This window comes from Carcharhinus amblyrhynchos, chromosome 13 (genome assembly GCF_965287045.1).
Source record: "Carcharhinus amblyrhynchos chromosome 13, sCarAmb.v2.hapA, whole genome shotgun sequence".
Lineage (NCBI taxonomy): Eukaryota > Metazoa > Chordata > Chondrichthyes > Carcharhiniformes > Carcharhinidae > Carcharhinus > Carcharhinus amblyrhynchos.
This window is the reverse complement of record NC_137336.1, coordinates 34,176,764-34,200,329: the sequence shown is the minus strand read 5'-3', so window position 1 is coordinate 34,200,329 and position 23,566 is coordinate 34,176,764. Positions and strand designations below refer to the sequence as shown.

Here is a 23,566-nt window from a genome sequence, read left to right as displayed (position 1 = left end):
GTGATGCTGATGGACAGAACCTTAGAGTCCCAGGGAAGTGTTAAAAGTATCAGGTTGCAAAAGGCTATACTTTCTATCTGAAGGGTGGCACAGTGGTTAGCACTGCTGCCTCACAGCACCAGGGACCCAGATTCAATTCCAGCCTCAGGTCACTGGCTGTGTGGAAGTTGCTTGTTCTCCTTGTGTCTGTGTGGATTTCCTCTGGGTGCTCTGGTTTCTTCCCACAGTCCAAAGATGTGCAGGTTACATGGATTGGTCATGCTAAATTGCCCTAGTGTCCCAAGGTGTGTCAATTAGATGGATTAGCCATGGTAAAGGTGTGGGGCAGATGGAAGCTCTCACTCAGATTGAAAAAATCGAAATTGTGAGAAGTTAAAACAAGGCTAGAAAATTTGCCTTGCTTGAACTAGAGGGAGGATCTCCAGTCAGACTCACACTGTAAAAGATAGTTGTTGGATTAGAAGTTACCAGGCTCAGATAGGAAAAGAACAGAAGTAAACCCTTAGTACCTAAGAAACATTGTGGACTGTATTATTTACCTGCTGTTTCTTTTTCTGGTTGTGCTAAAAGTAAGAAATGGGGTATTCAGTTCTGTAGTTTATAACTTGCCTACAAAGAAATGTTTTGTCAAAAGTGCTTCTAGTCTGTTTATGACAACAAATGTCTCACTAGGTCCTTATTTCTAGTAGAAACTTGTGGTGCTAAAATCAAATCCTCCAACCGGTAGTAGTTCTGTGCTACATCTACTGGCAGCAGTGCAAAAATAATGTAATAAGTCAGTTTCCATTATAAATATGGGCAAGGAAATCTAACTAAATAGGAACTGAATTCTACATGTGCTCCTGGACCAATAATTTCTAATTTTTAAGCTCACTTAGGTTGGGAAATTTTTCATATTAGCTTTACATCCATAAAACTGGGTTTTCACCACAATTCTAGCAGAACAAGAGCACTTCCAAGAAATTTCTATGGGATATTGGCTACAATATACAGCCTTCCAACTGCAAATAAAATAAATGGAAAATAGATGCTGGAAATCAGAAATAAAAATTCAGAAATGCTCAGCAGATCAGGTAGCATTTGTGGAGAAAGAGTTAATGGGTGGGATTTTATGGCCTCACTCATCCCAAAGCCATCAAATCCCAGCTAAAGATAATGCACCTCTCCATGGTCCACCCCTGGCAGACATTCTGGTCAATGTTTCAAATTGATCAGTTCTGATGGAAGATGTCCCTGACCTGCTGCTTAATACAGTAAAAAGTCTGACAACACCAGGTTTCAGTCCAACCGATTTTATTTGATAGTAAATTCACTAGCTTTCGGGTTAGCCTCTTCGTCAGATGAAGGGGCTAACGCGAAAGCTAGTGAATTTACTATCAAATAAATCGGTTGGACTGAAACCTGGTGTTGTCAGACTTTTTACTGTGTTTACCCCAGTACAACGCCAGCATATCCACATCACTGCTGCTTAATTCCAGCACTTTCTACAATTAAAACAAACGAGTTATTTTATAGTGATCAGTTACGTCGGAAGTGTATCAGATTTGCTTATATAAAACTTTAGCATTGTTCTTTGCATTGATAACTCAAAAGTATTATTATATAATCTGTGAAATGCATCTATCGTACTTGCAACATGGAAACAGGCTATTTGGCCCAACCAGCCAATGTCAGCATTTATCCTCCACATAAGCAAATGTTCTAATCACCTTTACCCATCATGTTCCCTTATCTACGGAGAGAAACAGAATTAATGTTTCAGGTCATTTGACCTTTTGTCAGAACTGGCAAATATTAGAGACATAAAAGATTATAACTAAGTATAGAGGAAGGGAAAGGTGGGTTAAAGACAAAAGGGAAAGTTTATGATGGGGTGGAAGGTAGAGTGATTAAATGTCAGAATAGATGGTAATGCAACTGGAAAGGCTGTTTATTTGTACTGCGATCTTAGGAAAGCACTTCCTGCATATTCAGTTACAGACTCAGTGTCAGCATTAAAAACAAACAGGTTAGCTTGATAAAAACTAACAATGAAATTCAAGTTACCAATTTTTAGGTCTGTGCAGTTCTTCATCAATTACAGGTTCTTGTATCTAGTCCAAGAAACAAAAAAAAGGTCAGGAGGTGGCCACTCAGTTCTTCAAGCCTGCTCTGCCATTCATTATCCAACTTCTACCTCCCCTCCGCCCCATATCCTTTGATCCCCTTCACGCAAGTGTTATATCTAAATGCTTCTTGAACACAATATTTTGGCCTCAATCATTTTCTGTGGTAGTGAATTCCACAGACTTTAACAAAATTTTGACAAAGGGGTCATCTGGACTTGGAAACATCACCTCTTTTCTCTCCTTACAGAGACTGCCAAACCTGCTGAGATTTTCCAGCATTTTGTATGGATCTATAGGAATTGTAAAAGGCAATGGAATAATTACCAGCATCTGCTGATGGGGCGGGGCGGGGGGAGGTGGAAGCAGCACTTATGGTCTTGCAGGCTTAATGCCAAGTTCCCTAAGTGTCTAACTGAAACACAAGATGTTGTTCTCCCAGCTTCATCGGAATAGTACAAGAGGCTAAGGACAGTATGTATGGGGGCAGAATAGACTGCAACAAGCTTGGGGTCGTGCTTGCAGATTGAATGGAGCAGTAATCATGTGATCTGTTCAAAAGCACTTTGTTCAAGCACCTAAACAATTTAATTTCACTTTTTAATTGTTAGGTTAAAGGAGGAATTCATCTTGCTTAGCACTGATGGACCAGACAGCAACATCCTGAAATTCAAACCTCCAATGTGCTTCACTATGGAGAATGCACAATACCTTGTTGAAAAAATTGACAAAATACTTACTGGTAAGTATTTTTAAAAAAGCTAATCAAAAGATATAACTAGTTACATTCTTGGAGCAGTTTTGATAACTAGCCTTCCCTTTGTCAGATCTTGAATTAAAAACAGCAAAAAGGATAAGTTTACAGCTTGCGTGAGGTTATTTTTTTAAAAAAATCAGACCTCACTCCAAAGAATTCCATTACATTTTTTGGACTTGTATTTAGAAAGATGTTATAGACCTAAGTACTGTACAGTAACAAAGAAAGAAACTAATTTGAAGTTTAAAAACTGAATCCTATTGTTACTGAAACATGTCCCAAATCCTTCTCTCAAGCATCACAATTTTCCTAATCATTCATTCTTATTGTATTTGTGTCAACTTAGCATTTCAGGGCTTATCTTTGCAACCAAATACTGTTTTTGAATATTGCTATTGAATAGATGTGATGAGTATTGTAGAGCCTATCTTTCCCTAAATTTACACAGCTAGATTTGTAAGTACATAATTTAAATATTACTGTTGCTTCCTACAAGTTATTTCTTGAATATTTACAGAAATGGAAATGACCAACTCATGCAAGTATGGAATAAATTACAACTGAAATGGACCCAAGATAGAATTATTGCATAGATGAAACATGCGCAAGCTCCGTCACAATTGTGGTTTCTCTTCAGTTTCATGAAGGAGCAGCAATCTGAAAGCTTGTGCTACCAAATAAATCTGTTTGACTTTAACCTGGTGTTGTGAGACTTCTTACAATTTAATCTCAAGTTCAGTTTCATTACTAACCCTGGCAATGTATTTCATATGCAACTAGTGTAAGGAACTTGTTCCCCAATCCCAAATTTTCTTTTCAGTGCCCTTTATGTAATTGTAAGATGTAAGTTGCAATACTGATCCAATACTGTGAAGTTTCTGTTAAAATCATCATTGTGGCAATATTGCTTGACTGGTAATCCAGGACCCAGACAACAGCACTGTGAGGAATTTAAATTCCATCAATAAATTTGGAATATAAAGCTAGTCTCTATTTCTCACCTGGTCTGGCCAAATACTGGTGTGACTCCAGACACACACTGTAATTGACTCAACTGCCTGCCCAGCCGTGGTGTGATCAATGCCCACATCACATGAAATAAAAGGCATGCCATTTTAGAAATGAATATTTATTCAACTGTGTTCCATCTTCCCTTATTTTAGATTCTTCCAAATGTTGAAAGAATACATTTTAAATACCAAAACCCATAGGGTGCTACCAGGCAATTTAATAGATCACTTCATTGACAGCCTTGAATTTAAGTATTGACACAAGTTGTAGCACAAAAATACACTACAAAGTCCTTCTGGCTCAGAATTAAAATATGGCCTTCAGAATTGAAGAGAGTTCATTGATACATTACTGTCGTTTTGTAATTACATTCTCCCATTTTCAGTTAGCAACCAGCTAACATAAATGTGGAATGTTCAACTATATGGATCCATTTCTAACATAAAACAGTAAAATACAAAGGTAACTGCACAAAAAAAGCCTAATGTATAAAAATCTAATTTTGTACTTCATTTAAAACTTGAGGTTTACATTAAAATTTTGCTAATGCTGACAGCTTTTGTTTGTAGCACAAGGCATACAGACTAAATTGGAACACTTCATTGGCAGCATTAGAACAGCATTAGCTTGGAAACCAGTTCAGACCCATCCATTGGAGTGTTCACTGACACCAGCTAATGTGTCATATATATATATGCAGAAGTACTAACTCAAAACTGAATGCCTTTGATTTTAATTTACATACAAAATCAGAAGTAAACTGAAATCTAGTACAAATAAAATTCATGCAACACAAAATACACAAAAGGAACTTTTATTTCAGGAACTTGGACTGCTCCAATAAGCAAGTTACTGATGCAAATCCAGTAATTTTATGTAAAATACAAACTTACATAATACATTATCAGCATCCATTAGGTACCAAAAAGTACAGTAAAAACCACTTCCATCACAGGAAATGTACGACACAAAAGACAGACTACAAAATAAAAAAGTTGGAAAGTGACAGGCTTCCCTAAAACAATCTTCTGTACATTTGGGGAGTCATCCAGAGTGAAAACAGTTCAGATTAGTCCCGAAGTGCAACACAGCTGCAGTTAGAGGACCTGTGTTTGTTTCTGCTGAGATTGATGACCTGAAAAGAGCACAAAAAAAATCCTAAGTATCAAATAGCAGGACAATACAGCAGGTCAAGGTACACAAAGCATAGCAGCTCAGTTTGTAGTCTCACGTTTTGACTACTTGCTTGGCTTTAATGAACTGGATTATTTTTCTCTTAAAGTCAGGAATTATTACTACATTACCTGTTTCCCTCTGAAGACTTTAAAATGGATTCTTTCTGGGGGTGTTGCTGGCAGGCTGGTGCCCATCCCTAACAGCTCTTGAATTGATTGGCTTGCAAGACCATTTCAGAGGACAGTCAAAAGTCACATTGTGGATCTGGAGTCACATGTAGGCAGCATGTACCAAGGGGTGGGACAGTGGTTAGCAGATTAGAAAGTATACTCTTTTACATTTGAAGGGTAGCACAATGGTTAGCAATGCTGCCTCACAGCACAAGGGACCCAGGTTCAATTCCCTGATGGATTACTGTCTGTGCAGAATCTTCCTGTATTTGCATAGGTTTCCTCTGGGTGCTCAGATTTCCTCCCACAGTCCAAAAGATCTACTGGTTAGGTGCATTGGCCATGCTAAATTCTCCTTCAGGTGTATCTGAAGTGCCAGAGTGTGGTGACTAGGGGATTTTCACAATAACTTCATTGCAGTGTTAATGTAAGCCTACTTGTAATACTAAAAAAGTAAAATGAAAGAATAGCAAATTAGGGAAGTGAACCAGGTGACTATTGATGATATAATTTCACCATGGCAGCTGGAATGTGTATTCAATACCCCAAGAGCACTAGCCAGTTCTGGATTACTAGTCTTGTCACCACAATAGCATCTCCCCATGCAAAAGACTTGGGAAATACTGAAGAAAATCTGAGATGTGTATCATTCCAATTTATTACAAGGTAAGCAATTAACAGCACTGTAAATGACAAGTGCTACGCAGAACCTGTAAAACCATTACTTTTGAAACCAGTTTGGAAGACATCAACATGGTGACTCAAGTGCAGCCTGCCAGACAGTAGCATTCAGTTCAACTCTACATTTAAGAATTGTTTCTTATTTATTTTAATGTGAATACAATTTTGGAAATCTTAAGTGCTTGTCAACTTCTTCAGGCCACACTTCACTTGTTAGGGATGTTGTTCTGACAAAAAAATTTAATTCGTATTAAAAAAAATCCTGGAGTACACCAACATGATTTCTCACGACCAAACAGTACAGTTGGATCCTCAGTGGGAGGAGAGTGTTTCTAAATCAATACTAGCAAACAAACTTAGTCTAAATATTTAAATCACTAATGCTATTTACAAGTCTGTACTTGCAATCAGATCAAATTCAGCTGCATCTGGATGAAAGTTGATAACCCACGATTTCTCAGAACTCAAATTTCTATGAAATTTTGGATTGTCAAACAGCCAAAACATGAAGTTTACTTACTGTTAATCTTCATGTGACATTCTCCAGATTTTATAGAGAATGTGGGTGGCTCCTTCATCCAAACAGTTAGCAAAAGTTTTAAAACCTAATTGTACAGAACAGATCGGAATGTTTATTAAAAATATGGAAATTGTAGCAAGCCCAAATTTCTAACTAGAATCTACCATGAGGTGGCATAATTTCTCCAGAAAATTGAGTTCACCCCATTTCATTCAACGCACACTAATTCAATTTACAAACAGCAATAAAAATGTGCTGTTGACTAGCTTCAAAAAAAAAAAGGCCATCAGAAGGTTAATGTGATTAACAAGCGTTCTGGGCAGTACTAAGCAAGCCAGTACTTGCAATTGAACACTGGCTGGACCACAAAACTGGGAACGACAAAGCACAAATGCTGAGATAGCAATAATTTCACAGCATCCTGAACCTGTAAAACCTTCAAATACTAAATAAGAAGTGAATTGAACTCCATTTTTAAAATATATGGTATTGAATAGACAAAGTATACTGTGATGCAGCTTTTTGCCAACTTATACTACCACTAGCTACAGCGGTCATGATTCATGTTACAACAGATCTGAACAATTCAACTAACTTCTGGTTAGGATCATACACTTTCTTCCTCTTACCTATCCATCCCACAATCTCCTGGTATGTTCTATAGAGGCATCAAGTGTCTTGAGGCATTCTAAATATCATGAAGCACTTGTGAAAAAGTATTTCCTCACTCCCACTTGTACAACTTAGTTGCAGGCGTCCACAATTTTTCATTTTTAATAAAAATGCACCAGAAAAACCATACTACCCAACAAAGGATCTCATCACTCAGTTTAGTTACATGAAGGATTCTAATTTTCAATACTAGTTTCATTACATTACCAAGATTGACATACCTGCATTCACATTCCATTTTAATATGGTTTGTAACCACCTTGGTGAGCTGCTCCACGTCTTGGTGCTTTCCCATAGTTACCATTACTCTGATCTGGATGAAAACAAGTTTATAGTTAAAACTGCTGCTCTTTAGAAGTATGATACACAAAATGCAGTCTTTCCACTGAAACAAGACCAGTAACAAAATTGAGGCCTCTTCCAATTTAATCTAGTTAATGCTTGAGTGAATGATTAACAAGATGGCAGAAAATGGCCACATTAAATGTCAAGAATCTAAAACATTAAAACTACATCAGCAACTGCAATATCTAAGCCTCAATCCACACAAGCCTTGCTTCAGTACAGCAATGAATGTACTTACTGTAGTCATATCCTTGACCATATCCACCATAATAACCACTATTGTAGTTATAGCCAGTATAATCATAGCCTCCATATGCACCATAGCCACTCTGCCCGCTGTAACCATAACTGCTGCCATAGCTTGGATTCCAGTAATTATTGCTGTATCCTTGACTCCAGTTCTGACTTTGACCTTAAATTTAGCAAGACATACAGGTAAGCACTAAAAAGAACGATTCCACAGATTAGTATTTTCCCCCTCACGTTTAGAATTGTAAACATGCAACTCACCAGCTCCACGGCCACCACCTCTACCCCGTCCTGTAAAACTACCTCTGCCTCCCCACTGCTGTTGTTGTTGGTATACTTCTTTAGGCTGAGCCACTTTGATTTCACACTGTATATAAAAAATACCAAGTCAGTGTACAACATTCTACACAATTTTCTTCTTAAGAAACCATGTTGCTTCTATCAACTACCTTGCTACTTCCAACGTCATGGTACTTCTTTTCCAAAATCTTTTTCACCGGCTCTTCCTCTTTAAAGGAGATAAAACAAAATCCTCTTCTTTTGTTGGTCTTGCTATCCATTGGAAGTTCGATTGATTCCACCTAAATAAAAAAAAATTCCATGATGCTTACATGAGGGCAAAGCTCAATAAACCCACTTGATCATAACCCCGGAAAAATGGGGAAAAAACTAATTATATGTAAATGGTACATTCTATGCAGTTAATCTCACCATGATGGCTTTTAAATGCACAGACCTGAGCCTTCTGACAAAGGGAGAAATGTCATTGAAGCAACCTGTCCAGTTTTGATGTTCCTTGCCATTTAACTGCTTCTTAGCCTAGTTAACCATTGCCTACTACACAAAAATACCTAATTCATGGTGATGCTATCATACTTATTTGCTAAAGCTTTAAAACATCACAGCTCATAGTTACGTATTGTCAGGGTAACCTTGCTTAGTATAATAGGTAGAATACTTCCACAGTCCTGTTTTACTGGGGCATAAGGAAAAAAAAAATCACAACTCCAAGACTTGATTTGGTGCTTTACAGCCAAACCCATCACTACTCAGTAATTTGAGCAATACGAATTCAAGCTGTGAGACAATATTTTAAGAATTGTGCTTTAATGACTGGTCAGCAAATACCAACCTCACCAAAGGCTCCAAAGTACTCTCTGATCTTATCTTCTGGGGTATCTGGATGAAGACCGCCAACAAAGATTTTCTTTACAGGTTCTTTCTTCATGGCCATTGCTCTTTTAGGATCCACTACTCTACCATCTAGTTTATGTTCTTTTTGCTCCAATACCTACAGGATAATAAAAGTAACCTTAAGGAAAAGTCGATATAAAAAGGTGTTTAGTTTCATTCATGACAGTTTTAAGAAAACTGGGCAAACTAAAATCCATAGGTTTATCATAGCAGCCAGTCAGCTTATAGGCGTTTCATAAAATGCAATCTTCCAAGATTAATTAGTGGGGGTGAATTGTGCAAATTCAATAGCAGTGGTTATTTACAACAAAACATCCATGCAACTCTGTACCAACTAAAAATAAAATTGGTGTGATTAATACTGCCATTTGCTCAATTAAAGTGGACTGAACGGTTGCAAATAGACTTTAATTTACGTAAATGAAAGTTCATCCACTAAAATTATAGATCAAAGAAAAGCTGGAAATAAGAGATCTCAAGTAGATATGTCAAAACAGGTATAGAGAGTAATAAGAATGCTGACAATGTATCCAGAAATCTAGAATGGGATTTGTTACAGTACCCTGAACAGATCTTGAAACTACACCTTAAAGAGATTACACAAACTTGCATTCTATCACAGAATCTATGGGGTAATTTAATGTTACAGTTAAGATTAGGAAGAGAAATTATTTCCAATGGACAAGTAAGAGGTGGTGGCTGTGGAATTGCATGTTTACAGGGGGAAAATGCTAATCTGCGGAATCAGCCAGCTATGACTGACTGAAGAGACTAGGACTTGGGGTAATTTCACAGCTAAACCTTTTTGGAACAAAACTACTCTTCATGTAAAAAAGTTTGCAACTCTTATGAGAACTGTAACTGATGAGTTTCCTACTCCTCTTAACCAAAAAGTATTAAAAGAAATGAGACAAAGACAGGTACATGGTCAGATTGCAAATAATCAAGTTTGGAAAGGTTGAAACAGCCTACTTCTGTTCCTATTTGGAAACAATGTGGGTAGCTCCAATTTACAGGATACCCATCTTAACCAGTTTTCTAAATTAGTAAAAAGAGACACAATGCACTGAAGGCAAACTAAATAGATGTTACAGCACTAAGTATCATGGCAGCCTGTAGAGCACTGTTCCATTATAAGCTAATCCAACACAACTGACTGGCCCTCCACGTTCAAACTTCTAAATGAGGACATTCAAATAAAACTGGTCTGCTTGTTTACTTGCCCCAAACCTGTTCACCTACCATCTCAATACATTGGCATCTGCTAAGCTTCTTAAAATTATTGTTCTTAAATCCTACCAGGGCTTGCCACTCCAAATCCAATGCCTCCAGTTCCAAAACCCTTCAAGATAGCAGTGCTCCTCTAATCCTGAGCATTGCCAATTTTGTAAATCATTCCATAGTTGGAGTCCTTGCCTTCGGCTACCGGGATCTTAAGCTAGGGAATGAAACCTCTCCTTAAACACCTTTCCCCATTTAAAAATGCTACTTAAAACCTACCCCTTTGACTCGGTCTCACTCCTTTCATGGCTCAAATGCCAAATTATCTTTGATAATGATCCTATGAATTACCTTGGTACATTGAAATACATTAAAGGTGCTGCATTAATACAAATGATCACACTTTATGCTGTTAATCAATCACTTATGCAAGTATTAAATGGCAGAGGCCTGTAAAACCAATGTTAAGACTGAAAAATGAAAAGCTAAAGAACTACCTAATTAGAATTTGTGCATTACAATTCTACACCAAATGAATCTCAAATTTTGGGTAACGTTATGTTTCTTGAACACAGCACACCTGGAATTTACTCAATTCCAGGGATTCAAATTTGAAACATTTTCATACTCTCTAAACCTTTCCCTTTATTCTCACACAAAGAGGACAGTAACCTTGAATCAAACAACTGAAAACGATAATCAGGCCATTTGTCTCCTTGATATGGAGATCGAGAGATGCAGAATAAAGGAGGGTAAATTGAGATTTGCCATGATCAAATGTAATTACTCAGTGTTAAGGAGCTTCTGGAGATTTGAACACGTCTAATTGGGAGTTGTGAATAGCATCCGATTTCTTCACTGCCACCTCATACTGGCAACTGTTCCCCAGTTTCGCCCGCTGCGGAAACTTGCATCCCAAGAACTGACCATATTCGAGCAGGTTACAAAGCTCCATTGTACGCCCATAACCTTCAACCGTAAATTTGCCATTTTGTCGCCCAATTTTACTTGCAAATTCAGAATTACATACTACGTTGTGTGAAAGGTTTGATTAGTTTCAGTAACCGTAGCTATGGTCTATAACCCTTCTCAACCTTACTCTATCGGCGCACGATGAATCTTTGAAGAGGATAAATCCAAAACCTCTCGACCTTCCGGTTGCAGGATCCATCTTAATTGTACAATCTACAACTTCGCCAAATTTGGAAAAATAATCCTTCAGGTCCTTTTTACTTGTATCCCAGCTCAAGCCTCCTACGAACATTTTCCTGTTGAGTACAGAGCGAGAGAGAGAAAAAGACGACCTTTTGTTATCCAGTCTTGTGTTCCCCTCCCCCAGCCCAAGGAAGCACATGGCGCCAACAGCAGAATGAACAAAGAGACGGGCGGCGCAGGCTGACCGGGAGTTCCTGCTACTCCTAATCCCGCCGCCAGCTCGCACACAAAGGAGCAATTTACATCGCTGCGGACCGCAAGAAAAAAAAATCTCTGAACGCAAGCAATGCGATCGGGTGGACACCGCACCGAATGATACCCCGGCCGGCCGGCGAACGCGTTATCCCCCGGGGAAAGACTCCAAAGCGAGATCCATTACAGGACCGCACGTTACCCAGGCCGGCCTGGACCTACCGGCGGCGGGAAAAGAGGGAGATGCCGCACGGCCTCAGCCTTCTTACCCCGCGTCCTCCTCGTTTTTGCTGGCGTTGATTTTCGAGCCCTCGCTGTCCGCTACGGCCTGAGGCTCCGGTCCATCGGCCGCGGTTCCCTGGCCGCCGGTGGCTTGGGCCTCTCCTTCCTCGAAGTGACCATTCTCTGATCCTTCCACATACTGCTGCCCACCGTCGGCCATTTTGAGTCTGATTCGCGTCGGATTAAAAATACAGAGGAATTTATTATTTTTAAGGTGTTTTCTCCCCCCGATACGTGCCCTCGAGTTGGGCTGAACCTTCCGAACCACCGGGCTTTTAGATTCCGCGCACCAGAGGCATGTGGCCTTTTATAAAGGGGCCGGTGCGGCACCCTGCAACAACTGTTCACATCATTGGGTGCTGCTATCTCTTGCTCAATATCCAGTCTGCTAGTTGGCTAATGAACCCTCCCCCCTCCAGTTACTCGGTAAAGTTTTTCTCGGCTCCAGTTGGATGTTTTTGGTGCGCGCTTACACAGGATGCACCGTAGAAATGTTTTACTGTGTATATATTGGGTCAAGCTCTTTAGAAGAGACGTGAATGGCATTAAAGTGCAGAAAACGATGAGATTGGCTTAAGGAAATTTAAATAAATTGGAGAAATTGGGGCTGTTCTTCAAGAGAAGGTTGAAGGGATGTTCGAAATCATGAGAAATCTGGACGAGTAGATAGAGAGAAACCGTGGAATGATCAAGAATCAAAGGATATCAATTCAGATTGGCAAAAGGGGGGCGTTTAAAAGATAACAAGTGGTTAGGATCTTGAATGCAGTGCACAAGACTGAGAAATTCAGCCAGGTTTAAAGCAGCAGGGCCCGGGCTTCCCCAGGCCCTCACTATATTCCAGCCTGAGCCTCACTTCTATCTTGTAACCTGCCTGGGAATGGCAAAAACTAATCCAGTAAGAAGACTCACAACACCATTTCTCAGAGGCTTTTTCCCAGGGCTGGAATGGTTGCTATGAAGACACAGGTTTAAGGTGCTGGGGCGTAGGTATAAAGGAGATATCAGGGGTAAGTTTTTCACTCAGGGGGTGGTGGGTGCGTGGAATCGGCTGCCGTCAGTGGTGGTGGAGGCAAACTTGATAGGGTCTTTTACGAGACTTCTGGATGAGTACTTGGGACTTAAGAGAATTGAGGGTTATAGGTAAGCCTAGTAGGTAGGGATATCATCGGTGCAACTTGTGGGTTGAAGGGCTTGTTTGTGCTGTAGTTTTTCTAAATAGTCAGTATCTTTTCCCAAAAGGTAAGGATGTCTAAAACTAGAGGGCATAGGTTTAAGGTGAGAGGAGAGAGATACAAAAAAGGTCCAGAGGGGCACTTTTTTCACACAAGGTGGTGAGTGTCTGGAACAAGCTGCCAGAGGTAGTAGTAGAGGCAGGTACAATTTTGTCTTTTAAAAAGCATTTAGACAGTTACATGGGTAAGATGGGTGTAGAGGGATATGGGCCAACGTGGGTAATTGGGACTAGTTTAGGGGTTCAAAAAAAAGGGTGGCATGGACAAGTTGGGTCGAAGGGCCCATTTCCATGCTGTAAACCTTTATGACTCTAAATTATCCATTTCTGCCTCCAAAGGTCGTCAGCATCACTCATTTCAATCTTTAGATAATTAATTTCACTCAATGTGACATTAAGAAACAGCTAAAAGTGCGGGGCCCTGACAATATCCGAACTGTAATTTTTGAAGACTTGTATTCTAGAATTGGGCAGAGCAGGAGCCATAATCAAGCTGTGATACATCCTGAAAGAATGCTTTCTATGGTGCATCTGTAAAGGTTGGTGAGAGTCGTAGCAGACATACCAAATTTCCTTAGTCTCCTGAGAAAGTAGAGGGGTTGGGTGGCTTTCTTAACTATAGCATCAGCATGGAGGGACCAGGACAGGTTGTTGGTGATCTGGGCACTGAACAACCTGAAGCTCTCAACCACTTATACTTTGTCCCCATTAATGTAGATAGAGGCATGTCCTTCTCTACACTTCCTGAAGTCGATGACTATCTCCTTCATTTTGTTGACATTGAGGGAGAGATTATTGTCGTTGCACCATTTTACCAGATTCTTTATTGCTTTCCTGTACTCCATTCTACCATTGTTTGAGATCTGACCCACTATGGTCATCTGAAATTTGAAGAATTTCATTTGAAAATGGAGTTGGAGGGGAATTTGGTCACACAGTCATAGGTATATAAAAAGAGTACAGTAAGGGACTGAGGACAACGGTATTGAGGTCGATTGTGAAGGAGGTGTTGTTGCCTACTCTGCAATCTGTGGGTTAGGAAGTCTAGGATTCAGTCAAAGATGGAGGAGCAGAGCCCCAGGCCACAGAGTTTGGAGATGAGTTTTGTAGGAATAATGGTGTTAAAGGCTGAGCTGTAGTCATAAATAGGAGTCTGACATAGGTGTCTTTGTTATCTAGGTGTTCCAGGGTATAGTGTAGGGCCAGAGGCCTGTGGACCGGTTGCAGCAATAGTCGAACTGTCGTGGATCCAGGTAATCTGGGAGATCAGAACTGTGTCATGACTAAGCTTTCAAAACACTTTATAACGATAGATGTCAGTCACCGGACAATACTCATTAAGGCACAGTGCCTGGCTTTTCTTTGGTGCTGGAATGATGGCCATCTTCTTTAAGCAGGTAGGGACCTCAGATGGGTGTAAGGAGGTTGAAGATGTCTGCGATTATCCCTGTTTTTATTTCAGATTTCAAGCATCCAGTACTTTGCTTTTATTATTATACCAAGTTTGGGTTGTACCATGACCATTCACCTCCAGATACCTTGGTCCAAACATTGATAAAGCACTGAATTCCAGAGGTGAAGCAAGCATTATTGCCATTAAATTCATTTAACAGAGTGTGGCATCAAGGAGCAAGAGTAAAATTGAAGTGAATTGGAATTAAGACAAACTCTTCAATAGTTGAAGTCATGCCCAGCACAAAGGAACGTGGTTGTTGGAGACCAAACAGGTCTACCCAGGATGTCACTGGAGTAGTCCTTCAGGGTAGTGTCCTTGGCCCAACCATCTTCAGCTGCTTCATAAATTACCTTTCTTCCATCATATGGTCAGAGTGAAGATGTCCCTGACGAGAGCACAATGTTTTGCACCATTTGCAATTCCTCAGATATTTGAAGTAGTCCATGTCCAAATGCAGCAAGGCCTTGACAATATCGAGGCTTGGGTTGAAAATTGGTGGACAATGACCATCTCCAATAAGAGAGAATCTAATCATTGCTCCTGGACATTCAATAATATTACCTTCGCTGAATACCCCAATATCATCATTCTACGGTTACCATTGACCAGAAACTTAACGGGGCTAACCAAATAAGTACTCTGGCTACAAGAGCCAGATGAGGAGGATTGTAACAGGCACCTCCAGATGCTGAAAGATGCCCTTATAAGAACAGAAAATGGTGCTCGACTCATCGATTGACAGTTCTGACATGGCACAGCGATAACCGCACTGACCTCCTCAGAAGACAAACATGGGACACGGCTGACAGTGTACTCTTCGTCGTCCAGTATTTCCACAGAGCGGAGAAGCTACAACATCTTCTCCGGAGCCTTCAACATCTCATTGATGAAGACAAACATTTCGCCAAGGCCATCCCACACCCCCACTTCTTGCCTTCAAACAACCGCACAACCTCAAATAGACCATTGGCCGCAGCAAACTGCCCAGCCTTCAGAGGAACATGGACCATGCCACCACAAAACCCTGCCACAGCAACCTCTGCAAGATGTACCGGATCATCGACATAGATGCCACCATCTCATGCGAGGACACCATCCACCAGGTACGTGGTACATACTCTTGCAATTCAGCCAACATTGTCTACCTGATACGCTGCAGGAAAGAATGTCCCAAGGCACGGTACATTGGGAAGACCATATAGACGCTATGACAACAGATGAATGAAAACTGCTCAACAATCACCAGGCAAAAGTGTTCTCCTCCTGTTGGGGAACACTTCAGCGGTCACAGGCATCTGGCCTCTGATCTTCGGGTAAGCATTCTCCAAGGTGGCCTGCACGACACACAACAACGCAGAGTGGCTGAGCAGAGACTGATAGCCAAGTTTCAAACATGATGACGGCCTCAACCAGGATCTTGGGTTCATGTCACTCTATTTGTAACCCCCACAACTCGCTTGGGCTTGCAAAATCTCACGAACTGTCCTGGCTGGAGACGATACATACCTCTTTAACCTGTGCTTCACATTCTCTCCGCTCACATTGTCTGTACCTTTGAGACTTGATTATCTGTAAAGACTCGCATTCTAACCATTATTTTGTAAATTGAGTTTGTGTCTTTATATGCCCTGTTTGTGAACAGGACTCCCACTTACCTGATGAAGGAGCAGCACTCCGAAAGCTAGTGGCTTGTGCTACCAAATAGATCTGTTGGACTCTAACCTTGTGTTGTGAGACTTCTTACAAGAGCAGATCAGCGGCTAGGAACCTTGTGGCAAGTAACTCACCTACGTGTAAGATTTTGATAATTCTACTAATTTTTAGAATCTGTTATATCTATTAATTTATTTTGTAATCATAGGTTAAATTAATCAGTTTGAACCTCTGCTAGTTGGAATGCTTTACAGGAGGGCTTGTGTTTGTGAAGAAACCAAATTGTTTTATGACCGAGTTCCTTTTGAGCCTTGAGCTGAAGTAGCGGCATTTGTCTTAACAGCCCTCAATACAATCAGGTATTTTTTCAATTCAGTTTCAAGCAATGGCTAAAAACATTGTGAACTTAGGACAATATCTTATGTTTAAACAAATCATGTATTACTTTAATTGATTTGTACCAGAGGGGACTTCTACTCTCTGATATTATGATAGGAAGTGGCCTTAACTGTTAATTTTTACAACTTTAGTGTGGGTTAAATATGCTGACATGAGAATGTGACTTTATTTACAGCTTCTATGTGTCTGGTAGAAAATATACATTTGTTTGTAATGGAATGTTAATGTCTGTGGTCTGAACAGTTTAATGCTATGTTTCAGTTTACAATCCAAAAAGCAGAGGTTCCAAGGCTGGGGTGACATGGAATAATTTGCACCCTATAGCCAAAAGGAGGGATGAATTTGGACCATCTGCAAAAAAGGGAATTGCTGAATAATGAGACTAATGTATGAAAATTGAAAAATTTGTGTCTTTGTTAGCACAGTGATACCATGGCTCCTGGGTATGACTCTTTTGGGCATAGTTCAATATCACCTGAAAGAAAAAGAGAGACACCAGTTGTGCTGACAACACTAAGAATTTCTGGGATCTTGAGAGACTTGCATATTGTCTTCACTTTTTCTTTGCTAAATCTAGTAAAACACTGTTTTATAAATTTTACTTGATTCATAAATACTAGTTATTCATACCCTATAGGTCAAGCACAACTGAGGATCCTAGTCAGACCTCAAATATTTTTCAATTAGAAGGGTTTTATTCAAACATTACATCCTGACTCCCCAAAGCCTGACCACCATCTACGAGGTACATCAGGAGTGGATGGAATAGTTTTCCCTTATCTGGATGAGTGCAGCTCCAACAATAGTCAACAAGCCTGACACCATCGGGAGCTTGATTGGCACCCCATTCACAATATTCAGTCCTGTGACCACAGATGCACAATATCAGTAGTGTGTACCATCTACAAGATGCATTGCAGGAACTCATCAAGTCTCCTTAGACAGCACCTTCCAAACACATGACCACTACCACCTAGAAGGACAAAGGCAGTAGATATATGGAATACTCCTGGAAGTTACCCTCCAAGCCACTCACCATCCTGACTTAGAACTATATCACCTTTCCTTCACTGTTGCCAGGTCAAAATTCTGGAACTCACTACCTAATAGCACTGCGGGTGTACCTACACTACATGGACTGGACTGCACTAGTTCACAAAGGCTGGTCACCACACTTTATCAAGGGCCATTAGGGATGGGCAATAAATGCTGACGAAGCCCACCTTCCTTGAATGAATTAAAAACAGTGAAGGATTTGCCACTAACCTGAGCTCAGCAGCTCCAGGCTCCACATGAAGTACACTTTCAAAAAACTCAACTGGCATCCTAGGGAGATAACGGAAAGAGAAAAAAAATAGTCCTAACTGATTTCAGCGTTACCCACAAAGTTTTTGACATGTTCCACTTCTGAAAGATGCAGGATGGTATTGTGGCAGTTAGGCTTCTACTCACTAACAAATGGAGCCTGTGCCATAAGTGCATGGATACGAACGTCGTCAGGTCAGGAAAATGTGATCAATGATCTGAGTAGTAACATTGCACAGGAGCTGTGTTGACCCAGTCTCTCACTGTAACTCTGCTAGAAACAAATGGCATTTCGCTTTACCCTGGTTTTGAGGGAAGGAGGATCAGGATCAACAGGAGACCAGGAATGTCATTTTGTTTTCAAGAATGGTTGCAACACAGAGTTTGATTCTTGAACCATGACTGAAAAAAGTCTCAAAATTTGGACTTAATGTCTGAATCACTTGTTTCTATAAAACAAGACTTATGTCTCAGCATGCTCCTATAGTCAATTGCTTTTAATGCCAAATTATTTGCTTGCAAAATACCTCCCAAAAGTAAGTGAGCAGGATAGGTGAGGAAACTGTGCTGAAGTCCAGAAATGCCTCATTCAGTTGAATTTCAAATTAAGCATCAAACACTCATCAAAAGCAGCAATGGAGACACAAGGAGAAAGCATAGCAAGAGGATTTGAGTATAGGGATAGGGATGTTGTGCTGCAATTGTATAGAATATTGGTGAGGCCACACCTGGAATATTGTATGCAGTTTTGGTGTCCTTATCTGAGGAAGAATGTCCTTGCTATAGAGAGAGTACAGTGAAGGTTTACCAGGCTGATTCCTAGGATGGCAGGTCAGTCATATGAGGAGAGACTAAATCAGTTGGGATTATATTCTCTGGAGTTTTGAAGAGTGAGAAGAATCAAAACTTATAAAATTCTAACAGGATTAGACAGGGTAGATTCAGAAAAAATGTTCCCAATGGTGGGGGAATCCAAAACAAAGGGTCATAATTTGAGGATAAGGGGTAAACCTTTTAGAACTGAGGTGAGGAGAAATTTCTTCACCCAGAGTGGTGAATGTGTGGAATTTACCACCACAGAATGTATCGGAGGCCAAACTGTCGTCTGATTTCAAGAAGCAATTACTTATAGCTCTTCGGATTAAAGGGATCAAGGGAGATGGGAGAGAGGATCATGATATTGAATTTGATGATCAGCCGCGATCAAGATGAATAGCAGAGCAGGCTCTAAGGGCTGAACGGCCCACTGCTGCTTCCAGTTTCTATTATTTGGCAGGTTAAGCATGTACAGTACTAATCAGGGAACTTGCCCCCCCCCCCCCCCCCCCAACTCCCCAATAGCTGTTTATGCTTGACTCCACAGTGGGTTCCACTGTCGGGGGTTGAAAGCCCCTAGGAGCACCATGGAGCAGCCCAACACTTGTATTTATATTCTGCTTTATTTTGTATTTTGCATTTTGTATTCTGATTTAGCGTTTCCCTTAGGGTTAGGCGAGGGGATAGTCGGGAAGGGGGAGCGGGGGGTATAAATCTGATACTCACCCGTGGATCCACCTCATTGTTCTCCGGAGCAGTGTATCTGGTGGCTTTGGTGAGTGTTGAATTTACTTGGAATCACTTTCTGACTGCACTTCCGGTTCACGGGATTTATGTGTGTGTATTTTACTTCCGTACCGGAAGTTAGGCGAGGGGATTGTCGGGAAGGGGGAGCAGGGGGTATAAAAAGAAGGTAATGATAGACAGCGGGCAACGGAGTGAGTGGGGAGCTGAGTGAGAGTTATAAGGGCTTTGGCTCGCTGGGCTTAGGCGAGAGCAGGCTTAGACAAGGTGAGTTGCAGTTTCTATCTTTCCGGGTTGCGTTTCGACACACACAAACCCAAGGGAGGTTGGGACATGGCAGGGGCTATGGGGAGGAACATAAGCTGTGTTAGGTGCCACATGTAGGAGTTCTTGCAGGCATCACGTCTCCTGAGGGTCCACATCTGTGTTAAGTGTTTAGAGTTGCAGCGGTTAAGGGCCCGGGTCAGGCAACTAGAAGGGCGTTTAGAGGATGCGTTTCTGGTCAGGGAAAATGAAGAGTTAATGGCTAGGAACCATGAGCAAGAGGAGGTCCCAGGGGCTGAGGAGCAGGATGGGTGGACAACTGTCAAGAGGAAGAAGAAGAATAGTCCTGGTCCTCAGACCTCCCCAGTGGCTCCCCGAGGTTCATCGACAGGGGCACAAAAGGATAGACAGGTGGGCCAGAATGACTCAAAAGGACAGAAGGGGGCTGGCAATGTGATAGTGGTAGGGGATGGGAAGGTCAAAGGAATCGACAGGAGGTTTTGTGGGCAGAGGCGTGACTCCAGGATGATGGTCTGCCTCCCTGGAGCAGGGGTAGAGGACATAACGGAAAGGATAGAGGGAATTTTGAAAGGGGAGGGGACCCAGGCAGAGGTAATAATACACGCAGGGGAGAGGGACGTAGGAAGGTGAAATAGGGTGGATGTACGTAGGCAATTTAGAGAGTTGGGGTCCAAACTGAAGAGCAGGACCTCCAGGGTGGCATTCTCTGGGCTGCTGCCTAGTACCAGTAGGGCTAGGAATAACGAGATCATGCAGCTGAATGCATGGCTGAGGGATTGGTGCAAGGTAGAGGGCTTCACTTTTGTAGACCACTGGGAGGTATTTGTGAGAGAAGGGCAACTGTATAGGAGGGATGGGGAAAATTTGAATGGGAGAGGGACAAATGTCTTAGCAGGGAGGTTAGCTGGAGTGTTTAGCCAGGGTTTAAACTAATGGGGGGGGGGGGGGGAATGTGACTGATAGCCCAGTAGACACTGGGGTCAGGAGGGAGTTCAGTGATAGGGTAGGTTTGGGTGAAAGGAAAATTAGCAGGGAGAGGGAGGTTCTGAGAGGCACTGGTGGGTTGGACTGCGTCTGTTTCAATGCGAGGAGTGTGACGGGCAAGACGGATGAGCTTAGGGCCTTGATGTTTGTGAGGAAGTTAGATGTGGTGGCAGTAACGGAGACGTGGTTACGTGAAGGGCAGGATTGGCAGCTGAATGTTCCTGGGTATAAGTGTTTTAGGTGTGACAGAGGAGGGTTGAAGAGAGGTGGTGGGGTGGTGTTGTTAGTAAAGGAGCACATCACAGCAGTGCAGAGGGAGGACAATATGGAGGAGTTAGGGATTGAGTCGCTGTGGGTGGAGTTGAGGAATAAAAAGGGATAGATTACGATGCTAGGGGTATACTATAGGCCACCCAACAGCCCGAGGTCAGTGGAGGAAGGTATTTGCAGAGACATTTTAGATAGGTGCGGAAAGAATAAGGTGGTTGTAGTGGGTGACTTTAACTTTCCTGGAGTGGATTGGAAGGTGCCTAGAGCTGGGGGTACGGAGGGAGAGGAGTTTGTAAAGTGTGTGTTGGAAGGTTCCCTAGAGCAGTACGTAATTAGCCCGACTAGGGAGGGGGCTATACTGGATTTAGTGCTGGGAAATGAGCTGGGGCAGGTGGTTGAGGTTGAGGTAGGCGAACGTGTGGCTAACAGTGACCACAAGTCCGTCTAATTTAGGATAAAAACGGAAAGGAATGAGTGCCGGCCGAAGGGGAGGGTTCTGAACTGGGGGAAGGCGAGCTATAGTCGGATTAGGAGGGAGCTGAAGGACACTGATTGAGAGAGGTTGTTAGCTGGCAAGTCCACGGTTGGTAAGTGGGAGGTTTTTAAGGGCAAACTGAAAATGTTGCAGGAAAGGCATGTGCCGGTAAAGAGGAAGGATGGGAAAGGCAGGATTAGGGAGCTGTGGATTACAGGGGGTATAGAAGACTTGGTCAGGAAGAAGAGGGAGGCATATGTTAGGTCGAAACAACTGGGAACGGAGAGTGCGCTGGAGGAATATAAAGAGAGTAGGAGGGAGCTAAAAAGGGGAGTTAGAAGGGCAAAAAGGGGGCATGAAATGGCCTTGGCCGATAGGATTAAGGAAAATCCAAAAGCATTTTACTCTTATATTAGGAGCAAGAGAGTGGTTAGAGGGAAAATTGGTCCTCTTAGGGACAAGGGAGGGGAGCTATGTATCGAGACTGAGGGAATGGGGGAGATCCTGAATGAATACTTTGCACGGTATTCACGAAGGAGAGGGGATCGGTGTCGTGTAGTGTCTTGGAGGGAGCTGTAGATCAGTGGAAGGAAATATCCATTACGAGGGAGGAAGTGCTAAGGTTTTTAGGTAGCATAAAAATGGGTAAAGCTCTAGGGCCTGATGGTATTTATCCCAGCCTGCTTAGGGAGGTGAAAGATGAAATTGCTGGGCCTCTGACGCAAATCTTTGTCTCTTCTTTGGACACAGGTGAGGTCCCAGAAGACTGGAGGGTAGCTAATGTGGTACCACTGTTTAAAAAGGGTGGTAGGGATAACCCTGGTAATTATAGACCAGTGAGTTTGACATCGATGGTAGGAAAATTATTGGAAAAAATTCTTAGGGATAGGATGTACGAGCATTTGGAGCGTTGCGATCTGATTAGGTATACGCGGCATGGCTTTGTTCAATGCTTACGAATCTGGTGGAATTCTTCGAGGAGGTGACAAAAATGGTTGACGATGGGCGAGCCGTTGATGTCATCTATATGGATTTCAGTAAGGCGTTTGACAAAGTCCCTCACGGTAGGCTGGTAGAAAAGGTTAAGGCACATGGGATACAAGGACAGGTAGCTAGGTGGATCGAAAACTGGCTGGGAAATAGGAGACAGAGAGTAGTTGTCGAGGGGACCTTTTCTGGCTGGAGGCCAGTCACCAGTGGTGTGCCGCAGGGCTCAGTACTGGGACCTCTCCTCTTTGTAGTATATATAAACGACTTGAAGAGGGTGTACGTGGTGTGATCAGCAAATTTGCGGATGACACCAAGATGGTAGGATTGGCAGATACTGAGGAGGACTGTCAGGTGACACAGCAGGATATAGATAGGTTGGTATATTGGGCAGATAGGTGGCAGATGGAATTTAATCCTGACAAATGCGAGGTGATGCATTTTGGAAGGAATAATGCAGGGAGGAGTTATGTGATAAAAGGTAGACAGATTAAGAGTATAGAGATATAGAGGGACCTGGGAGTGCAGGTGCACAACTCTCTGAAGGTGTCGACACAGGTAGAGAAGGTTGTGAAGAAAGCTTATGGAATGCTAGCCTTTATAGGAAGGGGTATAGAGTATAAGAGCTGCCGTCTAATGCTTCAGGTGTACAGAACGTTGGTTAGACTGCATTTGGAGTATTGCATCCAGTTCTGGTCACGTTACTACCGGAAGGACGCGGAGACCCTGGAGAGGGTGCAGAGGAGGTTTACCAGGATGTTGCCTGGCATGGAAGGACAGTTACGAGGAAAGGTTGGAGAAACTGGGGCTCTTCTCCTTAGAAAGCCGGAGATTCAGGGGTGATATGATAGAGGTATATAAAATACTGAAGGGAATAGATAGAGTAAACAGTGGTAGGCTTTTCCCTAGATTGGGACAATTACGAGAGGTCACGATCTAAGGGTGATGGGGGAGAAGTATAATTTGGATATGAGAGGAAGGTTTTTCACGCAGAGGGTCGTAGGGGTATGGAACGCGCTACCGAGTAGGGTGGTGGAGGCAGGCACGTTGGACTTGTTTAAGGTTTACTTGGACAGACACATGAGCGAAGCAAGGATGGAGGGTTATAGTAGAGGGTATTAAATAGGGTCAGAGCCTCGGGACGACACCAGAAATGTAGTTTTATATG

The 23,566-nt window shown here is 42.0% G+C and overlaps 2 protein-coding genes across 2 annotated transcripts in view; one reads left to right on the top strand and one right to left on the bottom strand.

Moving 5' to 3' along the window:
- Positions 1 to 3,559, top strand: part of phykpl (5-phosphohydroxy-L-lysine phospho-lyase) — a 28,033-nt gene extending 24,474 nt beyond the window's left edge. The window contains exons 11-12 of the mRNA XM_080201508.1: positions 2,717 to 2,847; positions 3,380 to 3,559. Of these exons, the coding sequence (XP_080057634.1) occupies positions 2,717 to 2,847; positions 3,380 to 3,426 (178 nt within the window). The 3' untranslated portion in view covers positions 3,427 to 3,559. The remainder of the gene's footprint in view (positions 1 to 2,716; positions 2,848 to 3,379) is intronic.
- Positions 3,560 to 4,671: 1,112 nt separating this feature from the next.
- LOC145351831 (heterogeneous nuclear ribonucleoprotein D-like) lies at positions 4,672 to 12,132 on the bottom strand. The gene is made up of 8 exons (XM_080201510.1): positions 11,778 to 12,132; positions 11,201 to 11,369; positions 8,819 to 8,977; positions 8,136 to 8,267; positions 7,948 to 8,053; positions 7,676 to 7,849; positions 7,314 to 7,405; positions 4,672 to 5,008 (listed from the first exon to the last, which is right to left on the bottom strand). Exons 1-7 carry the CDS (start codon positions 11,948 to 11,950, stop codon positions 7,332 to 7,334), a joined length of 987 nt encoding a protein of 328 aa, XP_080057636.1. The 5' UTR covers positions 11,951 to 12,132; the 3' UTR covers positions 4,672 to 5,008; positions 7,314 to 7,331.
- Between the last annotated feature and the right edge of the window lie 11,434 nt (positions 12,133 to 23,566).

What these genes read in the sequence shown, in the direction of transcription:
- LOC145351831 (XM_080201510.1), bottom strand. Translation starts at nt 11,950, where the DNA reads ATGGCCGACGGTGGGCAGCAGTATGTGGAAGGATCAGAGAATGGTCAC. An exon ending in AAAAACGAGGAGGACGCGGG is followed by an intron (nt 11,370 to 11,777) that starts GTAAGAAGGCTG and finishes TGTACTCAACAG; the next exon opens with GAAAATGTTCGTAGGAGGCT. An exon ending in ATTCATCGTGCGCCGATAGA is followed by an intron (nt 8,978 to 11,200) that starts GTAAGGTTGAGA and finishes ATTATCCTGTAG; the next exon opens with GTATTGGAGCAAAAAGAACA.